General features: G+C 36.7%; 1 protein-coding gene across 2 annotated transcripts in view; it reads right to left on the bottom strand.

The window, feature by feature from the left end:
* Positions 1 to 18546, bottom strand: part of ARFGEF2 (ADP ribosylation factor guanine nucleotide exchange factor 2) — a 46431-nt gene extending 27885 nt beyond the window's left edge. The window contains exons 1-6 of one of the 2 annotated variants that reach the window (XM_058175715.1): positions 18154 to 18546; positions 7174 to 7204; positions 5429 to 5552; positions 4759 to 4905; positions 2453 to 2632; positions 713 to 932 (exon numbers count right to left, since the gene is read on the bottom strand). In XM_058175715.1, the coding sequence (XP_058031698.1) occupies positions 713 to 932; positions 2453 to 2632; positions 4759 to 4905; positions 5429 to 5552; positions 7174 to 7204; positions 18154 to 18292 (841 nt within the window). In that variant the 5' untranslated portion in view covers positions 18293 to 18546. The remainder of the gene's footprint in view (positions 1 to 712; positions 933 to 2452; positions 2633 to 4758; positions 4906 to 5428; positions 5553 to 7173; positions 7205 to 18153) is intronic. The other variant, XM_058175714.1, reaches the window with a different exon arrangement.
* Positions 18547 to 18783: the final 237 nt, after the last annotated feature.

Raw genomic sequence — 18783 nt, 5'->3', positions numbered from 1 at the left:
ATGAATTCATCAAAATGTACATGTATACTCTCTTAAGAGATATAAATCAAAATTACGATTCTAGAGTAATTATTTTACTTCACTTTGATTATATTTGAAGAATTAACCAACTATGATTTACGCAGTTATATCAGTGCCATAGCATTACATTTCTTTTTTTTTCTCTCTTCCCAAATCATGCTCTGGCTTGGATGCAACAGTTCTGATTTGTATTAAGCTACAATTCCCCATTACATCTAAATTAGGGTTCTTTGACTTAATGTTGAACACTCTTAGCTTTATAAGATACATCAGACTAAAAAAACCAATGCCATATAGCTCTACAATTACTTTTATTAAAACAGCTACAGTAACAGAACCTTGCAAATCTGAATGTGCTTCCCCTCCTCCCTGGAGGGGGGCAATCTGGGTCATTTACTCAAATTAATTTCTTGGAATGGATTCAAGCCATGCTTGCCTGATCATTGCCTTAGTAGCAGCTCTTCATTTTGTCCCTCAAGGCCATCCTCAGATACTAGATATTTTGCATGGTTGGTTGACTAAGCCACTTTCATAGTTTATTGTTTAGATGTAATGGAGAGCTCTGCAAAATTCAAACCATGACCTTTATAATGAAGTTAGCACGTGATAGGTGAAGTGAGTGGAATGCAGTTTTGGCACTGAACCAGAGTTTCATAAAGCTTTAAGCCACATTTACTAAAGTTTTATTTACCAAGTACTGCAGAAATGGAATCATCCTGTGGTTTGTCATCTCCATTTTCTTTTTTTTCAGGCTCTCCATTAGTCAAGGCTGCTTTCACAGGAGTTGAGGGTTTGCTTTCTTGTTGACTATATTTCAATCGGCCAAATTTAGGAGACCCTGACACGGTATGAATCATAGGCGATTGGGATTTTTGTTGATTTGATTTTTCTAGTTCTCTCGTCTCTTGTATCTTAAAAAAATGAAAGTGTTTCCACAACATACCTCAATATATGTTACCAAAAATATTTAAAAGAAAGAAATGTTAACTAAATAATGTAAAGTGGGTCCAAACGTTTCTGTCTTCCCATATATTTAAATGCCTTGTTTAATGTTCCAGGACAACATTAGTATGAAGTATGTGTGTGGAGAGAGAGAGAGAGAGAGAGAGAGAGAGAGAGAGGGAGAGGGAGACTCAAGGATGGGGTTTGGTTTCATTTATTACTTTTATTTATTATTTATTAACTTTTTAGCCTAGGCTACCTGGGTGTTGTATGTTTTTAATTGCTTAAAATAACACCCAAAGTCTAAATGTGATTAGGCAGTTAAATTTAAATAACATTTCATATATAATACATTTTCTTGTATAATGTTATTAAAACATTTTTAAAATGCAAATTAATGCAAACTAATAGAAATATGAGATAAAAGGAGAAGAAGAAAGAGAGCCAAGAGAAAGTATTTTCTCAACTTAAGGAAAACGGGTTGATTTTTATTATGCCCTTTTAATCTGATCTTCAACATTAGTTATAGCATGCATCTTGCAGAAGCATGTAAGCTAAAATAGGGACCATCTTTAGTCTTAAAGCTTTTGATATATTGAAACGATCCAAACAACAATGAATATGGTTGTATCACACAGTAGATATAAAGCTAATCATTTATTTTCTTGGGTATTTTGGAGCAGGGTTGGTTTCCCTTTTCTCTTTAAGCTCAGTAAAGTCTATCTAGGATTACATTTTACTTTTCTATCACAAAATGAAAAGAAATTGCATCTGTTCTGGTAAATTTTGGAACAGAGCTGGAGAATTGGCTTTGATGGGATACATGATTTGGAGGATAGGACATCCAAATTAAATCATAAACTATTTTCGTAGTTTGTCATTATGTCTAAATGAATTTGAACATAATTATCAACCGCAACTTATTTATTTATTTATTTATTTATTAATCACATTTATATACCGCCCTATCTCCCGAAGGACTCAGGGCGGTTCACAGGCAAATAAAAACATATAAATACAGATTAAACTTGGATAGGAAACAACAGGTTAAAGTGTACATTGTGACTCAAAGATATCTTTTTTAATTTTACTAACTAGATTTTTGACTGATTCAGACAATATCACATTTGTGAATATGCCAAATAAAGAAAAAGTGGGCATATTATGTAAATAAGAGGGGAAGAAAACAGCAGAAGTTTTAAGGTTTATCCTAAATCCTAAAACTTTTAATTACCAAGTTCCATTTTTGCCACCCTTGGAAAAATTTCTAATTAGGATTGCTATTGATAGCACAATATCCCACCATTATGAGGAAAACAGATAATAACTGTGGTGCAAGTTCTAAAATAATCAGATTGCAAATAAAAAAAACTCCACAAAATCTCTGAATTGCGTAATAATGTATAACATGAATATAAAAAAGAAAAACAATAGCATATATCAGTACTCAAAGATGTGTATATAAGAGAGAGAAACATTTGTTACATACAGCCTGGTTCTCCATCCGTGTGAAAATGACATTCAGCATTTGAGTGAGAGTAGCCTTGGCAGTTGTTTGATTAATGAGATTTTTACTGGCCAGGTAGATGTTATAACAAGTTCTAACGGTCTGAAGGATTGTTCCTTCATGAATTTCTATATATGGAGATGTGACAGCAGTGAGAAGAGCCTAGAGAAAAAAGGCACATAGACATTATAATAATGAAAATTGGCAAAATCTTTTTTAAAAATATGTATTACTCAGCACTTTTAAATAGTTTTTGAAATAAGGGTTAAAAAAGAGACTACCTATGTTTCCCCGAAAATAAGACCGGATCTTATTTTCTTTTGGGCCCCAAATAAGCACTAGGGCTTATTTTTGGAAGATGTCTTATTTTTTTCCATGTATGAGAAGCCCACTTCTGCTTGTTTCCAGTGCCGGCGCTGTGAAGCGAGGGGTGGAGCTGCCCCACACTGGCTTACCTCAGGGCCCCTGCAGCCAGACTACCCATGTCCTGACACCTGCCTCGCCTTGCGGCAGTGGTTCCAACAGTCCAGCAGGACCCCATGTGGCCACTGGTCCACTTCTTCTGCTTGCTCATGGCCACAACAGAGGAGGTTGAGTGACATGCAGGTGCTGCAGCCATGAGGTGAAGCGGGGGGTGGAACTGCTCCAAATGCCCCACACTGGTTTACCTCAAGGCCCCCGCAGCCAGGCCATCACGCCCTGACACCTGCCTCACCTCACGGCCGCGGCACCAACATACTACTTGGCCTTCTGCTCCATTGCTGTTGCAAGCAAGCAGAAGAAGTGGGCCGACGGCCACGAGGGCTCTTGCTGCACATGGCTGCCGGTGCTGCCATCACAAGGCATGGATGGCCTGGCTGCAGAGGCCCTGACGTGAGCTGGGATGGGGCACGTGGGGCAGCTCCACCCCCACCCCACAACCACAGCACCACAAACAACCAGAAGAAATTGGCGGCTGGGTAGTTGCGCAGGCTCTTAAGTAGGTCTTATTTTGGGGATATGGCTTATATTAGGCACATGTGTAAAAACATGCTAGAGCTTACTTTTGGGGAAACAGGGTATATGTATCTCAAATCCTTCTTTTTAGAAGGCAGGAAGTAATTTTAGAAGGCAGAAGAAATTTCTTGCTTGGGAAAATGCCATCTCATCTGTAGCAACTATTTTATGCCAGATTTTCTTCAAATAAATCATACTGCTATGTTACCATGTCTAAAGGATTTATAAATGAAAGAAGACAATCCTTGCATGTTTATAGCTTGCATTTTCTGTTTCTTATGCTGATATAGCACTGCTTTCATATTACTAGTGGAAAAGTAAATGTTCAAGAACTGTGTATCTAGGAACTTGTACTCTTGTGTGCTGTTAAAATGATACTATTATAATCTTATCCACTTAAGGAGGAATTAATGTTACATTATTACAGAACTTTGGCTGTATTCTCAAATCATCTTATGCTGTAGTGTGATTTGATTATGATGAGGCATTTTGAGTGAACTGCCATTCTGATGAATAAAGCCAGTAAATTACCATTTATATGAATTAGCACATTGGATGAAAGTACCCATATACTTTGGCCTGTTCAAAAGCAAGACCAAAAATTTCAATGGGAACGTAACTTTCCAGCGCACTGTATATAGTGCGCTTATATTTTAAGTCTGAGATTTTCTCCCTATTCCCAATACTTTCCTTCTAAATACTTCTCATTACCAATTTGTTTTTGTTTACATACAGAAAAATAACATTTGGCTCAATGTTATATTTAACTCAAATTCAATTTTAAGCTCTTAAAAGAGAATGTTGCTGAAAATACATATACATATTTTAAAACATTGACAAACATTTTGAAATATATGGAATATTTTCAAGAACTATTCATCTATTATACTAATATCAAGGCAAATAAGATCGTTCACAACAAGAATTTTTAATTTGAAAAGAGTCTTAAAACGGTGGCGCTGATGTAACAATTAGTTACTTAAAAACAGGCAGTAGTAAATGAGATTCCAAATGAGAAACACAGGGAATTGAATAAGATGAAAGTGAATGCACAGAATGCAACATCAATTAGCAAAATAACTGAGGAGGCAGAAAGTATTAAAAATTGTTTTATTATGTTCCATAAGGAACTTCTTAAATAAGGCATACAGTCATAAATAGAAAGAGATACATTAGTGTTGTGGAATATAAAAAGAAAATTATTTATAAATAAATATAAGGATTTTCTTGAAATAACAGAAGACTGAGACTAACAAATATCCAGTTTTCTAAAAGGTACAATAAGACATTACCTTTATTATTTGTAACTGTACTCCTTCATCAGTCTGAGGACCCTGAAAGCAGTTGCATACTGTTTCAACTATGCGATCAATCAGGCGCTTTCCAGGAGCTCCACTGTCTGGAGCATTGCCAGTGATATGTCCATAGGCAATGAGTTTCTAGGCAAGGAATAGATATATGCCCACAGTATTAAGCTCATTTTCAGGCGCTCAGTGCCTTAGATCTCTTAATGTATTCAAAATACCAGAACATCTTAATGAATAAATCAGAGAAGGGGATGGAACTTTACAATTATTAAAGTTCTGCTAGAGGGAAAGAGGGGATTTAAGGAAAAAAATCAATCTGTTTCTATTTCCCTCCCCAAAAAACTATATCACACATAAATGACATTAAAAAGAATATTTTAAGCATGATATGTGGGAAAATAAAGCACTTTTCACATAAAGCACAATGTAAGCCACCCTGAGTCTTCGGAGAAGGGCGGGATATAAATGTAAATAAAAAAAACTTAAAAAACTAAACCAACAGATATCAAACAGAAATGTTCAAAACATTGCTCAAAGGAAAGGATAATCAAGTTCTCATTCCTTCTACAGCACAATAACATACATACTACAACATAAACACAGCAAGTAAAACTGATTTATCTCAAGATGATAACAGATTAAATAAAAAAAATACCTGTAAACAATCCAAAGAGGTACTGACAATCCGTGGAGATTTTGACTGACAGGCCAACTCAAATGGGAGAAAATATTTATCAGCTTCAATGAAGTTTGCTTTTGGTATGGTTTCGCTGCCTTGGCTAATTAGAAAAATTCAAAGAAAATTATTTTGATGTGATAAATTGATCCATTTTTTCACATTAGGTTAGTGCCAGTTCTGTATCAGACTATCCTCTGTATGTTAAATATATCTAACTGGCTCAATACTTTCATCGATTATTATTTACCCCAATTTTTTTTACTTGGAGTAAGAAAGCTTACACTTTTTCATACCTGCTTGGAATTAAGTTTATCAGCAGGCAACTGAAATACTGAAGCCTAGGGCTATAATCTTCAATATCCATGCTTATTAAAACTCAGCACAAAGGCAAGAACTCCTCATGTCTTCTTATAACATCAAGTCACTACCAGTTCCCTTTTGTAAGATGACAATTTAACTCCACCCCAAATACAAACAATTGGAGTTGTTCTCTGATGAAAATTTGTGTACAGAGTCATTCTTGGAAGACAGTAATTTGTAGCTGCACAGAATAAACACTTGTCTCAAGAAGACAAACAAGATTTCAACTTGTGCTCTCATTTATCAAGTATGTTATGTGGTATACTTTTGCTGTGCAAATCAATTGACACTATTTCTTCACTGTTGTATTTAACTTAGAAGTTCAAGTTCTTTAACTGATAGTTACAAAATCATTAGGTTTTGGGTGAGAAAATGTCAAACAGATACCGCTACCACTAAAATAGTCTTTTAAACAATTATTAGACATTACTTCTGTGCCTAAAATTTGTTTTTTAAAAAGGGACTGATTCTTACATCATACAAGTAGATAAAGTAAAAATTTTGTCAACATCAAAATTATAAATTAAGAACATGACAGTCATAACATGTTTATGTAATATTATTACAATAGTATTTGTTCATATGATTATGGAGTTTAAGATGGTAGAAAACCACTAACAAAAATCCAGTGTGGATTTTGATCAACTAAAACATAAAACTATAAAAAAAATCATTAGGATTCTTCCTAAAATCATTGATTTATGTTAATAACAAGCAAAACATACCATTAAGCAAACTGAGATTCAGAAAATGTTAAAAGCCAACATTATTGAAAAAGCATATACATATAATAAACAGAATCTAGCTGTGTCCCTGCCATGCCTAAATTATGGCTGATATGAAAAATGATGAATAGGAATAGAAGAAAATAGATAAATTGTAAGTATGGAAAGAAATTCCAGTTGAAAAGAAAGGAAGTGGTATGCATTATCTTTCAGAAGTGTGGAAGTCAGTGTGGAAGTCGTTGCTAGTAACTGAAATAGAATGACAGTTTTAAGTAAACCATTCATAGCCACAAGAATTGCTTAAACATGTACCCCTTCCTCAAATCCTTCACTTTTCTAAATAGTTGCAAATAAGTTTCGGAAACTCTGAAAGATTCTTCAGCATCCCAAACTATTTTTGTCCACCTGCTCCTCCCTGTCTTGATGCAAATGGGAAACATCTACCTCCAGAAGGAAACATATCACTAGCAGAAGGAATCATCATTTACCTTTGTATAGCTTATCAAAATAACAAAATAACATTTTGTTGTATGCCAAGTGCCAATCTATTTGCAATGTTTAACAAATGGTACAAATACCTCAAAATGAGATGGACAATAGTCTTTAACATATTGTCTTGTCAGAGAATTTACTTACCTTTGTTCTTCTAATTCTGCTTTTATTTCATCTAGGAAAAAAAGAAATATATATTTTATATGTGGAAAGTTTAAGATACTCATGAAATAACTTTGAGTTTTTAAGATAAACGGTACCAACAAAGACTTCTCTACATAACGGTAGGCTAATTTTATCAAGTGTTTTTAAAATAACACTTTTCTAGTAATTATAGAGTATAGTAGCCCTCAGATTTGTTATGGTGTTATATGATTACTAAGACTCTTCACATGCTTCCAGACTTCCTTGAACATGTCAACTGGAACCTATAAACTATATCTATCCCATGTGTTTGCATATCTAGACCACTGGAGTTGGTGATGGCTATAATATTCAATGAGTACAAGATATGATATGGAGGATGAAAATCTCAACTTATTTTCATAGTTATATGCTTTTTTGAATGTTAAAATGAGTGTGCCAATACTAGCTTCTGAAATGCTAATTGTTACTTTGGTAAGCTATATGCTGAAGATTGTGGGGAAAGCGTGTTTGCCTAGATTTCTCAAAACAATTTAAGTTATACATACAGTAACCAAGAAAACAATCTACATTTCAGAATCACAACTGTGGAAACACATTTCGATTTATATTTAATGTTTTGCAGTGAAAGCAGGAAAGTCTTCTCAAAACTTTAAGAGTAATATATTTAATATTAATAAATGAATGCATAGATCATATGCCTTGCCCAGATTATACTGTATGTTATTTTATTAGCAGTCTGTGACCCCTAGAAGTTTATAAGATAGTAAACGTAATCTTTGAAGTGCCACAAGTGCCTCTGCTGATTTAATTATAATAATATAGTAGATCATAATATGTATTTGAAGATCAAAGTTACCTTATTTCACCACTGACCTTGTTTATTTACTTAATAAGAAAAATTCTAAATTACTAACATCTTTGTCCACTAATTCTTCTGAAGCTACTGTAAAATGTATCTGATATTGATACTGAGCATGGGCATTTTTATGCATTTATCAATTTCCAGAGTTTTTAGAGAACTATGAGCTAATCAAGTTCATGGATCTCTTTACCCAAGAGATTAATAATTAATAAGAAGCTCACTTTCAGGTCTGAAATTGTCTTATCTGCTTCCATAGGTCTTTGCCCAAACGCATATATCTTTTTCTCCTCTTGGCTAACAAAAAAGTAACATAAACTTTTAGTACTTTTCCACATTTCTGAGCTTGCCATTTCAATTGCCTTCCAAAATCTTAATCCAGGTTCTTTGGCAATTAATTCTGCATTTGGACTCCTTACCTAATCATGCCAGCATGCAACTACCACAGGATCCTTGGAAGTGGGAGGTAGGATAAGCCAAGAATCTTCTCCAGTGGGAGCCCTGATTGTCTCTTGAAGAGAAGCATTAAGATGTTGCTATGTCTCAGATAGCTTTTGCTGCCTTGAAATGGCATTGTCCCATCCACACATACAATTCCAGCAATACAGGTATATATTGAAATTTGCAATAGTGGCGAATACCAGTAGCTCAGGTGTAGGATGATGGTGAAGGTTCGTTCTTGAGCTTGTGGGTTGGTTTCCAAATGTTTCGTTACCAGGCTAGGTAACATCTTCAGCAGAGTTTAACATCTTAGCTGAAGCTGTTACCTAGCCTGGTAATGAAACATTCAGAAACCAACACACAAGCTCGGAGAATGAATCTTCATCCTCATATATTGAAATTGCTCACAATCGCAAGTCCCCACTTTTATCATTTGGTAAAAAAGGCAGAATCTTATCTCATATGATATGAATACCACGATTGGGCCTTATTTTTTCAGCTAAAACAATAGGAAACCAAAATTAGAAACTATTAATCCAGTCTTATGGTCACACATAAAATCATCTGTCTTAACCTTAAGGTGAGTGTCTTACAGTGAAGACAACATGTAATCATCCAGGATACATTTAAAAAGTAGGTCCTGAACTTCCAATGCAAGTTATCTAAAAATCAATGTCCTTCAATTACCAATCCTTTACTATTTTCTAAAATGAGGTGAGTCACAACCTTATTGGTTTTGTAAGCTAGTTAAGAATGTTTTGGTATTCAGTATAATTATAAGTAGATTATCTTTCTGTATATTCATAATTTTAAACAATATGACCCATTATATTTGCCCAACCATATTTTCTTATCCAACTTCTGCTGCAGTTTAACTGCAAATAATATCAAGATTTGAACTACACTATCAAGCAAGACTGCATGGTATTTAAAAATATGTTTCCATTAGACTTTTAAATGGCATCTGCTTTGAGAAGCCAGTAACTAATATGCTATTGCTCTAATATTATAATACTCATTTTAAAAATTTCAGAAATATATTCTGCGTATTACTGTACTTTATAATATGATGATGTGGCACTGAACTTTCATACTATTTCACTGATGCTTGAACTTGGAAAGTCTCATTTTAAAAAAAAATCTAAACTGGCTACTTTCCAAGAGAGATTTGTTTAAATTAAGATTGCAGCATGGCAATCTGATTAGGGAAAACTGTAACGTATTTGCCAGAAGGCATTGCACAATACTTTCTTACCTAATGTTGGTTTTTTTCTTGCTTCAGCTATCATATTCTTCCTTACACGCACACGCACACAAACTGTACACATGCATAGACATTTCATTTCTGTTAAACTAGATTTGATATTTTGAAAAATGAAAGAATCAGTGGGGTTTTGTTTTTGTTTTTTGTCCCAGAAGTCCAAATTCTAACCAAAATCTTGCAGAACATCTAGGAGAAACTAAATTATTTAAATGTATGTCCCCCTTCTATTTAGTTTTAGGATTTTGACCATAAAGGCTTTATGATTCCAATATCATCAGGTTTTCTGCTTTTCTGCTTCTACATCCCTATATTTCTCAATGTAATGAAAATATCTCAAAGTGTGACTACGATGTTGTGATTAGTGTGTTGATTCTAAGAACCATATTGCTTTATTATGAGCCAGTGTTTTTAAAGAAGCTGCTTGCTTTATTAAAAATATTAAAAAATGAAATGATACATAATGCCTCCCATAATAACAAACGCCAAATACAGTCTAAAACATCTGATTGATCATGTAACCTACCAAAATATTTCTGCAAGAAATACCACTTGTTTGGATGAAAAAACTGGGACCATAAACAGACAAAATAATAGAAAATAAAGAAGTTAAAGTGCTCTGGGACTATAGAATTCAATGAGACAAACATTTGCTGCACAACACCCAAGGACTTAACAATATTTACAAGGACTTATATTGTTGATAAGATAGATTTTAAAAAAACCCTCTGGATAGCGAACATTGCAATAGCTGGAACAACAGAACAAAAGAGAAAGAATTGGAGAAAAATCACAAAATATAAATAGATGGTGACAAAAGAAAGCAAAGATAGTAATAGGTGCTTTGGGTGCAATCCAAATCATTCAGCACTTACAAAATCACCATCAGTCAATTGCAAAGGGAAGTTTACTTGAAGCAGCTTACAACAACTTTAATATTATTAATTAACAACATCTGCTTATCCCAGATCCTTGGGAAGCATTCAGTATAGGACAAAAATGGTAAACACAGCCTAAAGCAGACTATGAGATCATCTTAATAAAAATAATTAAATGCCACTGAAATCCCAGTAACTGTGGGTGGCTTACAATTTTTAAAACACTTAAAAACAAAGAACAAGTTAAAAAATACAAAAACAGCATAAGAGAAAAAAACAATGATGGCGAAGAAATCAAATCCAGAAGGCAACAGAAAGGAAGAAAGGGCCACCATTCCTTCTCTCCAAAGGTTTGGGGGCAACCTCATTCCAGAAGGCAGCTACTGCTACGAAGAAGGTATCTTCCAGGGTCCAGACAAATGGCACTGTTTATCTATGGAACCTGCAGTGCACTATCCGGCCAGATGAAACTGACCAGATAGGCAGGCTCTCAAATAAACAGGCTCTACATCATGCAGGGCAGGGGTGTCAAACTCACGACCCATGGGCCAGATGCGTCACACACTGGCCATTCCCCACCCACCCTGTTTTAGCAAAGTGGAAAGCTGTGATATATCACATGACAACAAAGTGATGACCTGAGTTTGACACCCCTGATATGGCCTTTATATGTGGCAACTAACTCCCTTTAATCACACCCAGAAGCACACTGGCAACCAGTGCAGGTGGCAGAGGTGTTACATGAGGATACTGAGGCATGTCCATCTTCGTCTACATTGTTGCATTCTGGACCAGCTCTTCAAGGTGAGTCCTATGTAGAGTGTATTGCAATAGTCCAGCTGTGGGGTGATTAGGACATGAGGGCCCCTGTTCTAAGAACTGATGCAACTGGCTCAACTGGCACATTAGATGAAGCTGGGTAAAAACCTTCCTGTCCAGAGCTGCTACCTACTCACTGGGCAGGAGCTGTGTGTCTGGGAAGACACCTCCTCCCAAATTGTGCACCATCTTTGAATTGGGAAGTTGGAATATTCCCAGATCTGAGCGGTCTAAACGTACACAGTCACTTTGTTTTCAAAGAGCGGCCTGTTTAATATAGTAAAAGTAAGAACTTTATCATAGATTAGCATACATTTTAACAAATACAAAAATTGGTATGTTAACTTACATATGATAGATGAGTAGCTGCAGAAATTATGTCCAGTCAAAAGAATATAACATGTATAAAGCATGCATTATTATATGACTATTAAAGTTTCATGGTGATAATTCATAAAGGTGGGGACGACTTCCGGTATCCGGCGGCAACGGACATCTGGAGGTGCCTCTCCTGCCTCCAGTGTCCGAATCCGGCCGCCTCCGAGGCCCTTAGGGGCCAGGTGTTCCGAAAAGGACACCTGCCGCACGGACGGCTCGCCAGGGGTCTCCCAGCCGACATACAGGACTGGGGGGACCGATGCTGGCGCGTCCTAGGCTCGGAGGGGTTCGGAGGCCTCAGGCCGCGGCCATTATTTTGGTCGTCGCCTGGGCCGCTGTGCCCGGTGACACCGGGGCTTTGGATTTATAATTGCAGCAGCCTGGTGGCGAACAGGGAACGGAGAAGAATTGAGGAAGGAGAAGGAAGGAGATATCGGCAATGTGAGTGGAGTGCCCGGAGTGCGGGGGTTTCTCCCTGCGACTGGAAGGAGCACGAATCACTTTGGAGAGAGGAGAACTTAAAATAACAAGATTACCGGTTTTGTGGAGCTCTGGAGAGAAGAGGTGATGGAGAAATTTAGGAGGGAGGGTTTGAGGCCCCTCCTCTGGGGAACAATGGTGGCGCCCAGCTTCCGCCTTCACTATGAGAATCTTGATGACATCACTTCCCTTCGGCTTCCTGGTTGACTAACTGTACTCTGGACTCGTTGCTCCTGTGAGTGCCCCCTGGTGGATCCGGAGGAAATTACAAGGATACTGTGCTTGCCTGAGGATTTTAAAAATTTTTAAATGGCAAAGGTCAGAGACCAACTGCTGGAGAAATGGAGAGAATTTTGGAAAAGTTATCTAATATGGACAAGAAACTGGATGAAATAAGAGCAGAAATTGTGACTATCCAAAAGGATTTTAAAGGACACTCAACAAGTCTCAGCAGAAAACAAGCAGAAAGTGGAAGGTCTGGAGGGAGAGATGCGGCAGTGCAGAAAAGAGAGGAGGCGACAGGCAATGCTGTGCTTGGACTACAGATGGATAAAATGTCTTATTTCCTTAGGTTTCAAAATCTGGAAGAAGTGGACCAAGAAGACTTGAGAGATGTTGTGACTAAACTGTTGGGAGAATTTCTTGGGAGAGGTGTTGACTTTATGAATTGGGATGTGGATCGAGCTTATAGAGTTAATTCAAAATATGCACGCACGCATGCAGTTCCTAGAGAGGTTCATGTCAAATTTGTGAGAAGAGGCGAGAGATGAAATTCTTAGAAAACATAGGAGTGGGGCACTGACTTATAGGGGCAGGAGATAGCCATTCTGAGGCAGATTCCCAGACAGGTACGTGAAATGAGAAAGAAATATTACTTTTGTCAAGCAAATTGTACCAGAAGGAGTAGGCTTCAGATGGCTGATGCCAGAGGATTGATGATTTTCCGGGAGGGCATTACGAAAAAATTAGTACAATTGCGGAGGCTGCGGCCTCGTGGAGGAACACAAAGCCCTCCTGGAATTAGATGACCCAGGAGTTGAAGAAGGGAGGTTATAGACCATGGGAGGAGGCGGCTGCCGCTGTTGCGGCCCTGGAGTTGGGTCAGGCTGAACCCAGAGTTCTGAGATCCAAAACTAGGAAGTGACAATGATATTTGGTATTGTGTTGGTTTTCCTTATTCTCCTTTGTATGATATTCTGATTATTCTTGACCCTTCTTTATTGCGTATGTAAGATTGATAAACTTAGCTACTTCGTATCACCTGCTTGCCATATGGCTGTTGTATGTGTTTAAAATTTTGAGTAAAATTCTTATCTTGTATAAGAAAAATGAAAATTTACCATACCTGATATGTATTTGTATAAACCTTTTTTGACCAATAAAAACTTTTTGGATAAAAAAAAAATAATTCATAAAGGTGGTTCTGACAAGCGGTGCAATGGGATATAACCTATTTTCATAGCCATAAATAAGTTACTATTAAGGTTATTAATTCCACATAGTTTCTATTATGCAATTTTAAACATCATAATACAGTTGATTTTAATTTGTGGAGAAGAATAGGAATGGAAAAGAAAGCCAATAAGATTCACTTGTAAGCTAGAACAGGACCCTCAATTTCTAATTCTAAATGCTCACTGGAAACTGTCAATCACAACCCACTGTTTCGTGAAAAGAATGAACAACTGTATTTTAACAACTCATACTTGGCAATATCAGAATGATTACTTCTAAATTAGATTAAAACTTCATGTTCCTCATGGTGCAAAATTCAGATGCACTTAACTAGTTCAGGAGTTGAAAACCCATGATGAGTGTTTCACTTCCAGACTGAAATATATTAGGATATAATTTGATGTTTTGGGAAAAACATTACATTCACCATTAAAAAGCTATAGATATTTTATAGTAAATCTTGGATCAACAATGTATTCAGTACAAAAGGAACATGTACTTTCAGTATGTGGTTGCTACCAGAAAAAAATTCAAAGAAATCTTCTATCATATTTCCTTTCTTCCTGTATCTGCAGAATTGCAGATAAGAACAGTTTTAATGACCAATGGCAGTTGGAGCCACCAGTTTGAGTTGAGCGCTGTCAGCTGCGGTAAGATTCTTACCATGGTTTCAACTAGTTTCATGTTTTAGAAATTATTCATTGTTTTCTCTGAACTTTAGGCAGTTAAGTGGAATAGGGCAGAATGCAAATAATGTTATTTGCTACAGAATACCAAAACTATGTTGCCAGTCAAAACAAGTTTTTTGCATTAAAGAATGAATGGCTTTCAAAGAATATTTCAATAATATACAGTTATCGTCCATTATTAAGGAATATTTTTCAGCTTAATAAAATCATGTTGCAGCTGTAGCCTTTCAGCTTGCAAAGACAGTGATTTGTATAGCACTTGGTACTTCTACAGTAAGTCGTCTAATACTGTACTTACACATATCTGTTTTAAAAGGAGTTATTTTAATTTACTCATTTACTATTTATGTAATTTATATACCACCCATCTCACTATCTGAAGCAGAGGTGCCAAACTGGTGGCCCATGGGCCGGGCGCATCATGCACAGGCCACACCCACCCCAGCTCTGTAAAGGGGGAAAACGTCACAAAATGTCACATGATGGCAACGTGACAAGGTGAGTTTGACACCCTTGATCTAAAGTAATGTTATATCTAAGACTCTCGAATAATCTTCAAATAAGACAAGTACTACAAAGGTATTACAGGTTTTTTTTAATCTATCATGAAATCTTGGTTTGAGTTTCAAAATTACATGCAGCATAAAACTCTTTGGCAAGATGGGTGGACATGCAAATCAAATAATAAATAAAATACTACCATTAATGAAGATTCATTAGATTCATTATAGGTACTTTGATTCACTGAAAAGCATAATTTTGTCTTGCTCTACTTGGAAACTTCATTCAACATAATCCTTAGCATAGTATTTGAGCTTTTGAGCTTCCTAAGAACACTCTCTTCATAGGATAGGCCAGTATTCATTTCATTAAAATAAGATTTAAATCCTTTAACATGTTAAATCATCTCCATATAGTAACATTTCTAACTTCTACCACCTTACTGTTCTGGCTTCAGATCTGTTAGTACACTAATCTTAGTTCTGTAAATATCTAAGATCACCTCAGAACCTGAGGATCCAAGTTCAGGGATCAATGTAGAAGTAGGCCCAAACTTGAATCTTCGGAAGAAAATAATAACCAGCCTTACCCAATAGAAAATGAATTCTTAGTGTTCAATCTGATTTCTGATACATCTAATATCAATCAAGACTATGTCTGACTAAATTAAGTTTTACTAATTTATTTTTCTCCAATCCACTGCTGATATCCATTGCATAGTTTTAAATTTTTAACTTGTAGAGTTGCATTATTAGGGATGATATATAAATTGATAAATTTAATAAATAAAAAATATCAAACATTAATTCGGAAATCAAACTGGGTAAGGGGAGAGAGAGATTTGGATATCATTAACATACTCTTGATATAACCACCCCAAAATATAGACAGTTTCTATTAACAATTTCACATTTTTGCAGAATTGCACATGGGATAAGATAAAATGTGAAACATGACAACCATGAACAAGATCTATTGCCCCAGAAATATTATGAATTTTCCTTTCAAAAAAGAATGAGACTGAGTCATTGTAAAACAATACAATCAAGTTTGAGAAATTTGCAAACACCCCTTGCCAGTATTCACATTACTGATTAATTCAGTCACTAGCTCATAAACAGTCTTGGAGCCAGTTTGAAATATAGTCACTACACCTGTAAATGTATCAGTAATCACCAGTACTGAACTGCAGAAAAGATAAAGAATATTGTGTATGCTATTGGAAACAACCGAAGTACCATGCATTCTGATATACTCATTTTTAATAAAACATTTTATTAGTATCTTCAATCTCTATGATAGTGATCTCTCTCCTTCTCATTCAGTCATATAATTATAACACATAGTATTTATATAACAATCAAAGCGCTGCACAAATGCAATATGAACAAGCCAATATTTTAATTGAGTACCAGATTGACAACTCTATAATAAGTAGCTGAAAGGACAATAATATACAAACAATTAAGCATACAATATAAAAATAACATAATTTATTTTTATGCAAAAGATAAAATTGTAGTACAAAATAAATAAATTGATTAGTTAAGCAGATTGCTTAGCGATACACTGCTCCATTCTCATGTACTAGTTTATTGAAAGCAGAAATTGAATTCAGACAATTACGTTTGATCATGGCTAAGCCTGCACATTTATAAATTCTGCTCTAAGTTATGTTTGCTTGATTGCTTAGTGTATTATGTGAAAAGCAATATGATTCATAGTTAAAAAATGAGTGCAATATGAGAACAGATTAGCAAGTTCAGTGGACTTACTCCTAAATATATGTGCAAAAAGTACAGCTTAAATCAATCTCAAGACTAAATTACCCACAGGATTGTGCAATTTTTATAAAGACAGCCTCTTAAAAACAATGTTGACATATTTTTCAGAAAAAAAAATCTCAATGATCATTTTGTTTAAAACATACATTTATTAAATTTAACTGTCATTCAAAATTTGTCAGATTGTCTTTTATGTTTGGATTGAAAACATCCAGAAATAGTGACCATAATGCATACTAATTGTGATTTTTTTAATAAAAGTCTCACCGAATAACTCCAAATAATTATTTGAATTTTTTTAAAAGTCTGGATTTCTTTTATCCTTCCTTGCCCCCCAATGGATTATTTTTTTAGTAAATTCATTGTTTTTGAATTAAGATATTTTGTCCAATCAGAATTCCAAAGAATATTACTATGGTCATAAAAATTGTAAAAAAAAACCAAAACCACAGTCCATCTATTTGATCAGAAACTGAAAAAATGGTTTTTGCTTAGCCCCAGGAAATTCATAGCAAGCAGTACCACATGCTAGAGTAAGATAAGCAGAGTAAACCTTGCTTTCATTTCCTGAATCAAAGAGAAATTTTGTACAAATTTAACCTAATCAGAGAATAATTTTACACTTCCTGCCAGATCGGAATACAGTCAGCTGTTTACAAATCAGGGAGGCTCCAACGTGGCAGATTAATTTACAGAGCGGGTTCTGATGACAAGTCCTGACTCCACCAACTGCATTAATTTGTTGACATTATTACACAGCAACTAGGCAGCGAGGAAAAGTCTGCTTGTAGGTATCTATCTATGAATCCCCAGACACTTGACAGAGAGCTCCTGTAAATATAAAGATCCTCACTATGGGGTTGTGTGTGTGTGTGTGTAAAAAGAATGCACCCATTCAATTAGATTTCTCTTTTCACTGACCCTGAGGAATTATGAATCTAGAACCCTGAGCTGGGTCCCAAGCTGGTTATTATAGAGGGATTTTATTATAGACTCCATAGAAGCAAATCTGCAAATTCACACCCAAATATGTGTAACTTTTACTGAAGCTGACAGCCGACCGAGCCAGGAATTCCACCAAAGGGCAAGTACACGTATGAGGATGCTTGAAGAGGAGAGTTTAGAGTTTCATGTCTGGCTCATTTAAAGGTGAGCTTTAAATTTAGATTTAAAGATGATAATGCAGAACAGCTTCCTCAGGCTCAACTAGCGCCCTTTGGTCGCTGCTGCCTTCGACTGTCTTCCGGGGGGGGGGGGGGAAAGGCGGTGGGCTCAGGAGGAGGACTGGGAATGGAAGCGCCAATTATCGTCAGCTGCGCTTCCAACACCTGACAGGCTCCGGGGAGCCCTGCCAGGGCAGCGGGCGGGGGCGGCTGTGGAGAAACCGAATTAATCAAGCCTACGTCCAAGGGCCGATCTCCGCTCAACTTACCAAGTGCCACTTGGCAAGCTCTCCTCAGCTGTCCGTGAGGGGGCCGCCTCACCTCCTTCTCGGAAAGGATTTTCTCGAGGGCCCGTGAGACGAACATACTCTTCGTGCGAGTGTTCTCCTCGCGGGCCGGGAACTGCATGGCTTTCTCGCACTTAAAAAGACCTTCGTGCCGGCCTACCCTTACCGGAGCGGGATTGGCGCTCAAAGGTTCCGGCCGCGGAGGAACTCCATGAGCCGGAAGAAGCGCGATTCCCTCAGAGGTGGAGGTATTGAGGCTAGACAGCAACACGGCGGCGCCATATTGAAACCATCACGTGACCTCCCTCCTCAGGAGCCACCTTGTGGAACGCCTCACTCACCCTGTCGAGTTAATGACATCAGAAGGCGGGGCTTTGACATCGCGGGTGGGAGGAGGGAGGGAACACGGAGGAGTAGTGGGCGGGGCTTAGGTGCTCCGGCCGCGTTCTTCTTTGCGAAGTTGGTTAAGCGCGCGAAAGAAATGGATAGGGAAAGAATTAAAAAGCCCAATCATCATCATTAAGTGTTGTACCTTAGCATTCTTGATGAACATATCTTTTCTTTTATGTACACTGAGAGCATATGCACCAAAGACAAATTCCGTGTGTGTCC

This window comes from Ahaetulla prasina, chromosome 3 (assembly GCF_028640845.1).
Source record: "Ahaetulla prasina isolate Xishuangbanna chromosome 3, ASM2864084v1, whole genome shotgun sequence".
Taxonomy (NCBI): Eukaryota; Metazoa; Chordata; class Lepidosauria; order Squamata; family Colubridae; genus Ahaetulla; species Ahaetulla prasina.
The sequence above is the reverse complement of the archived record's forward strand: the minus strand, read 5'-3'. Positions and strand labels throughout refer to the sequence as shown.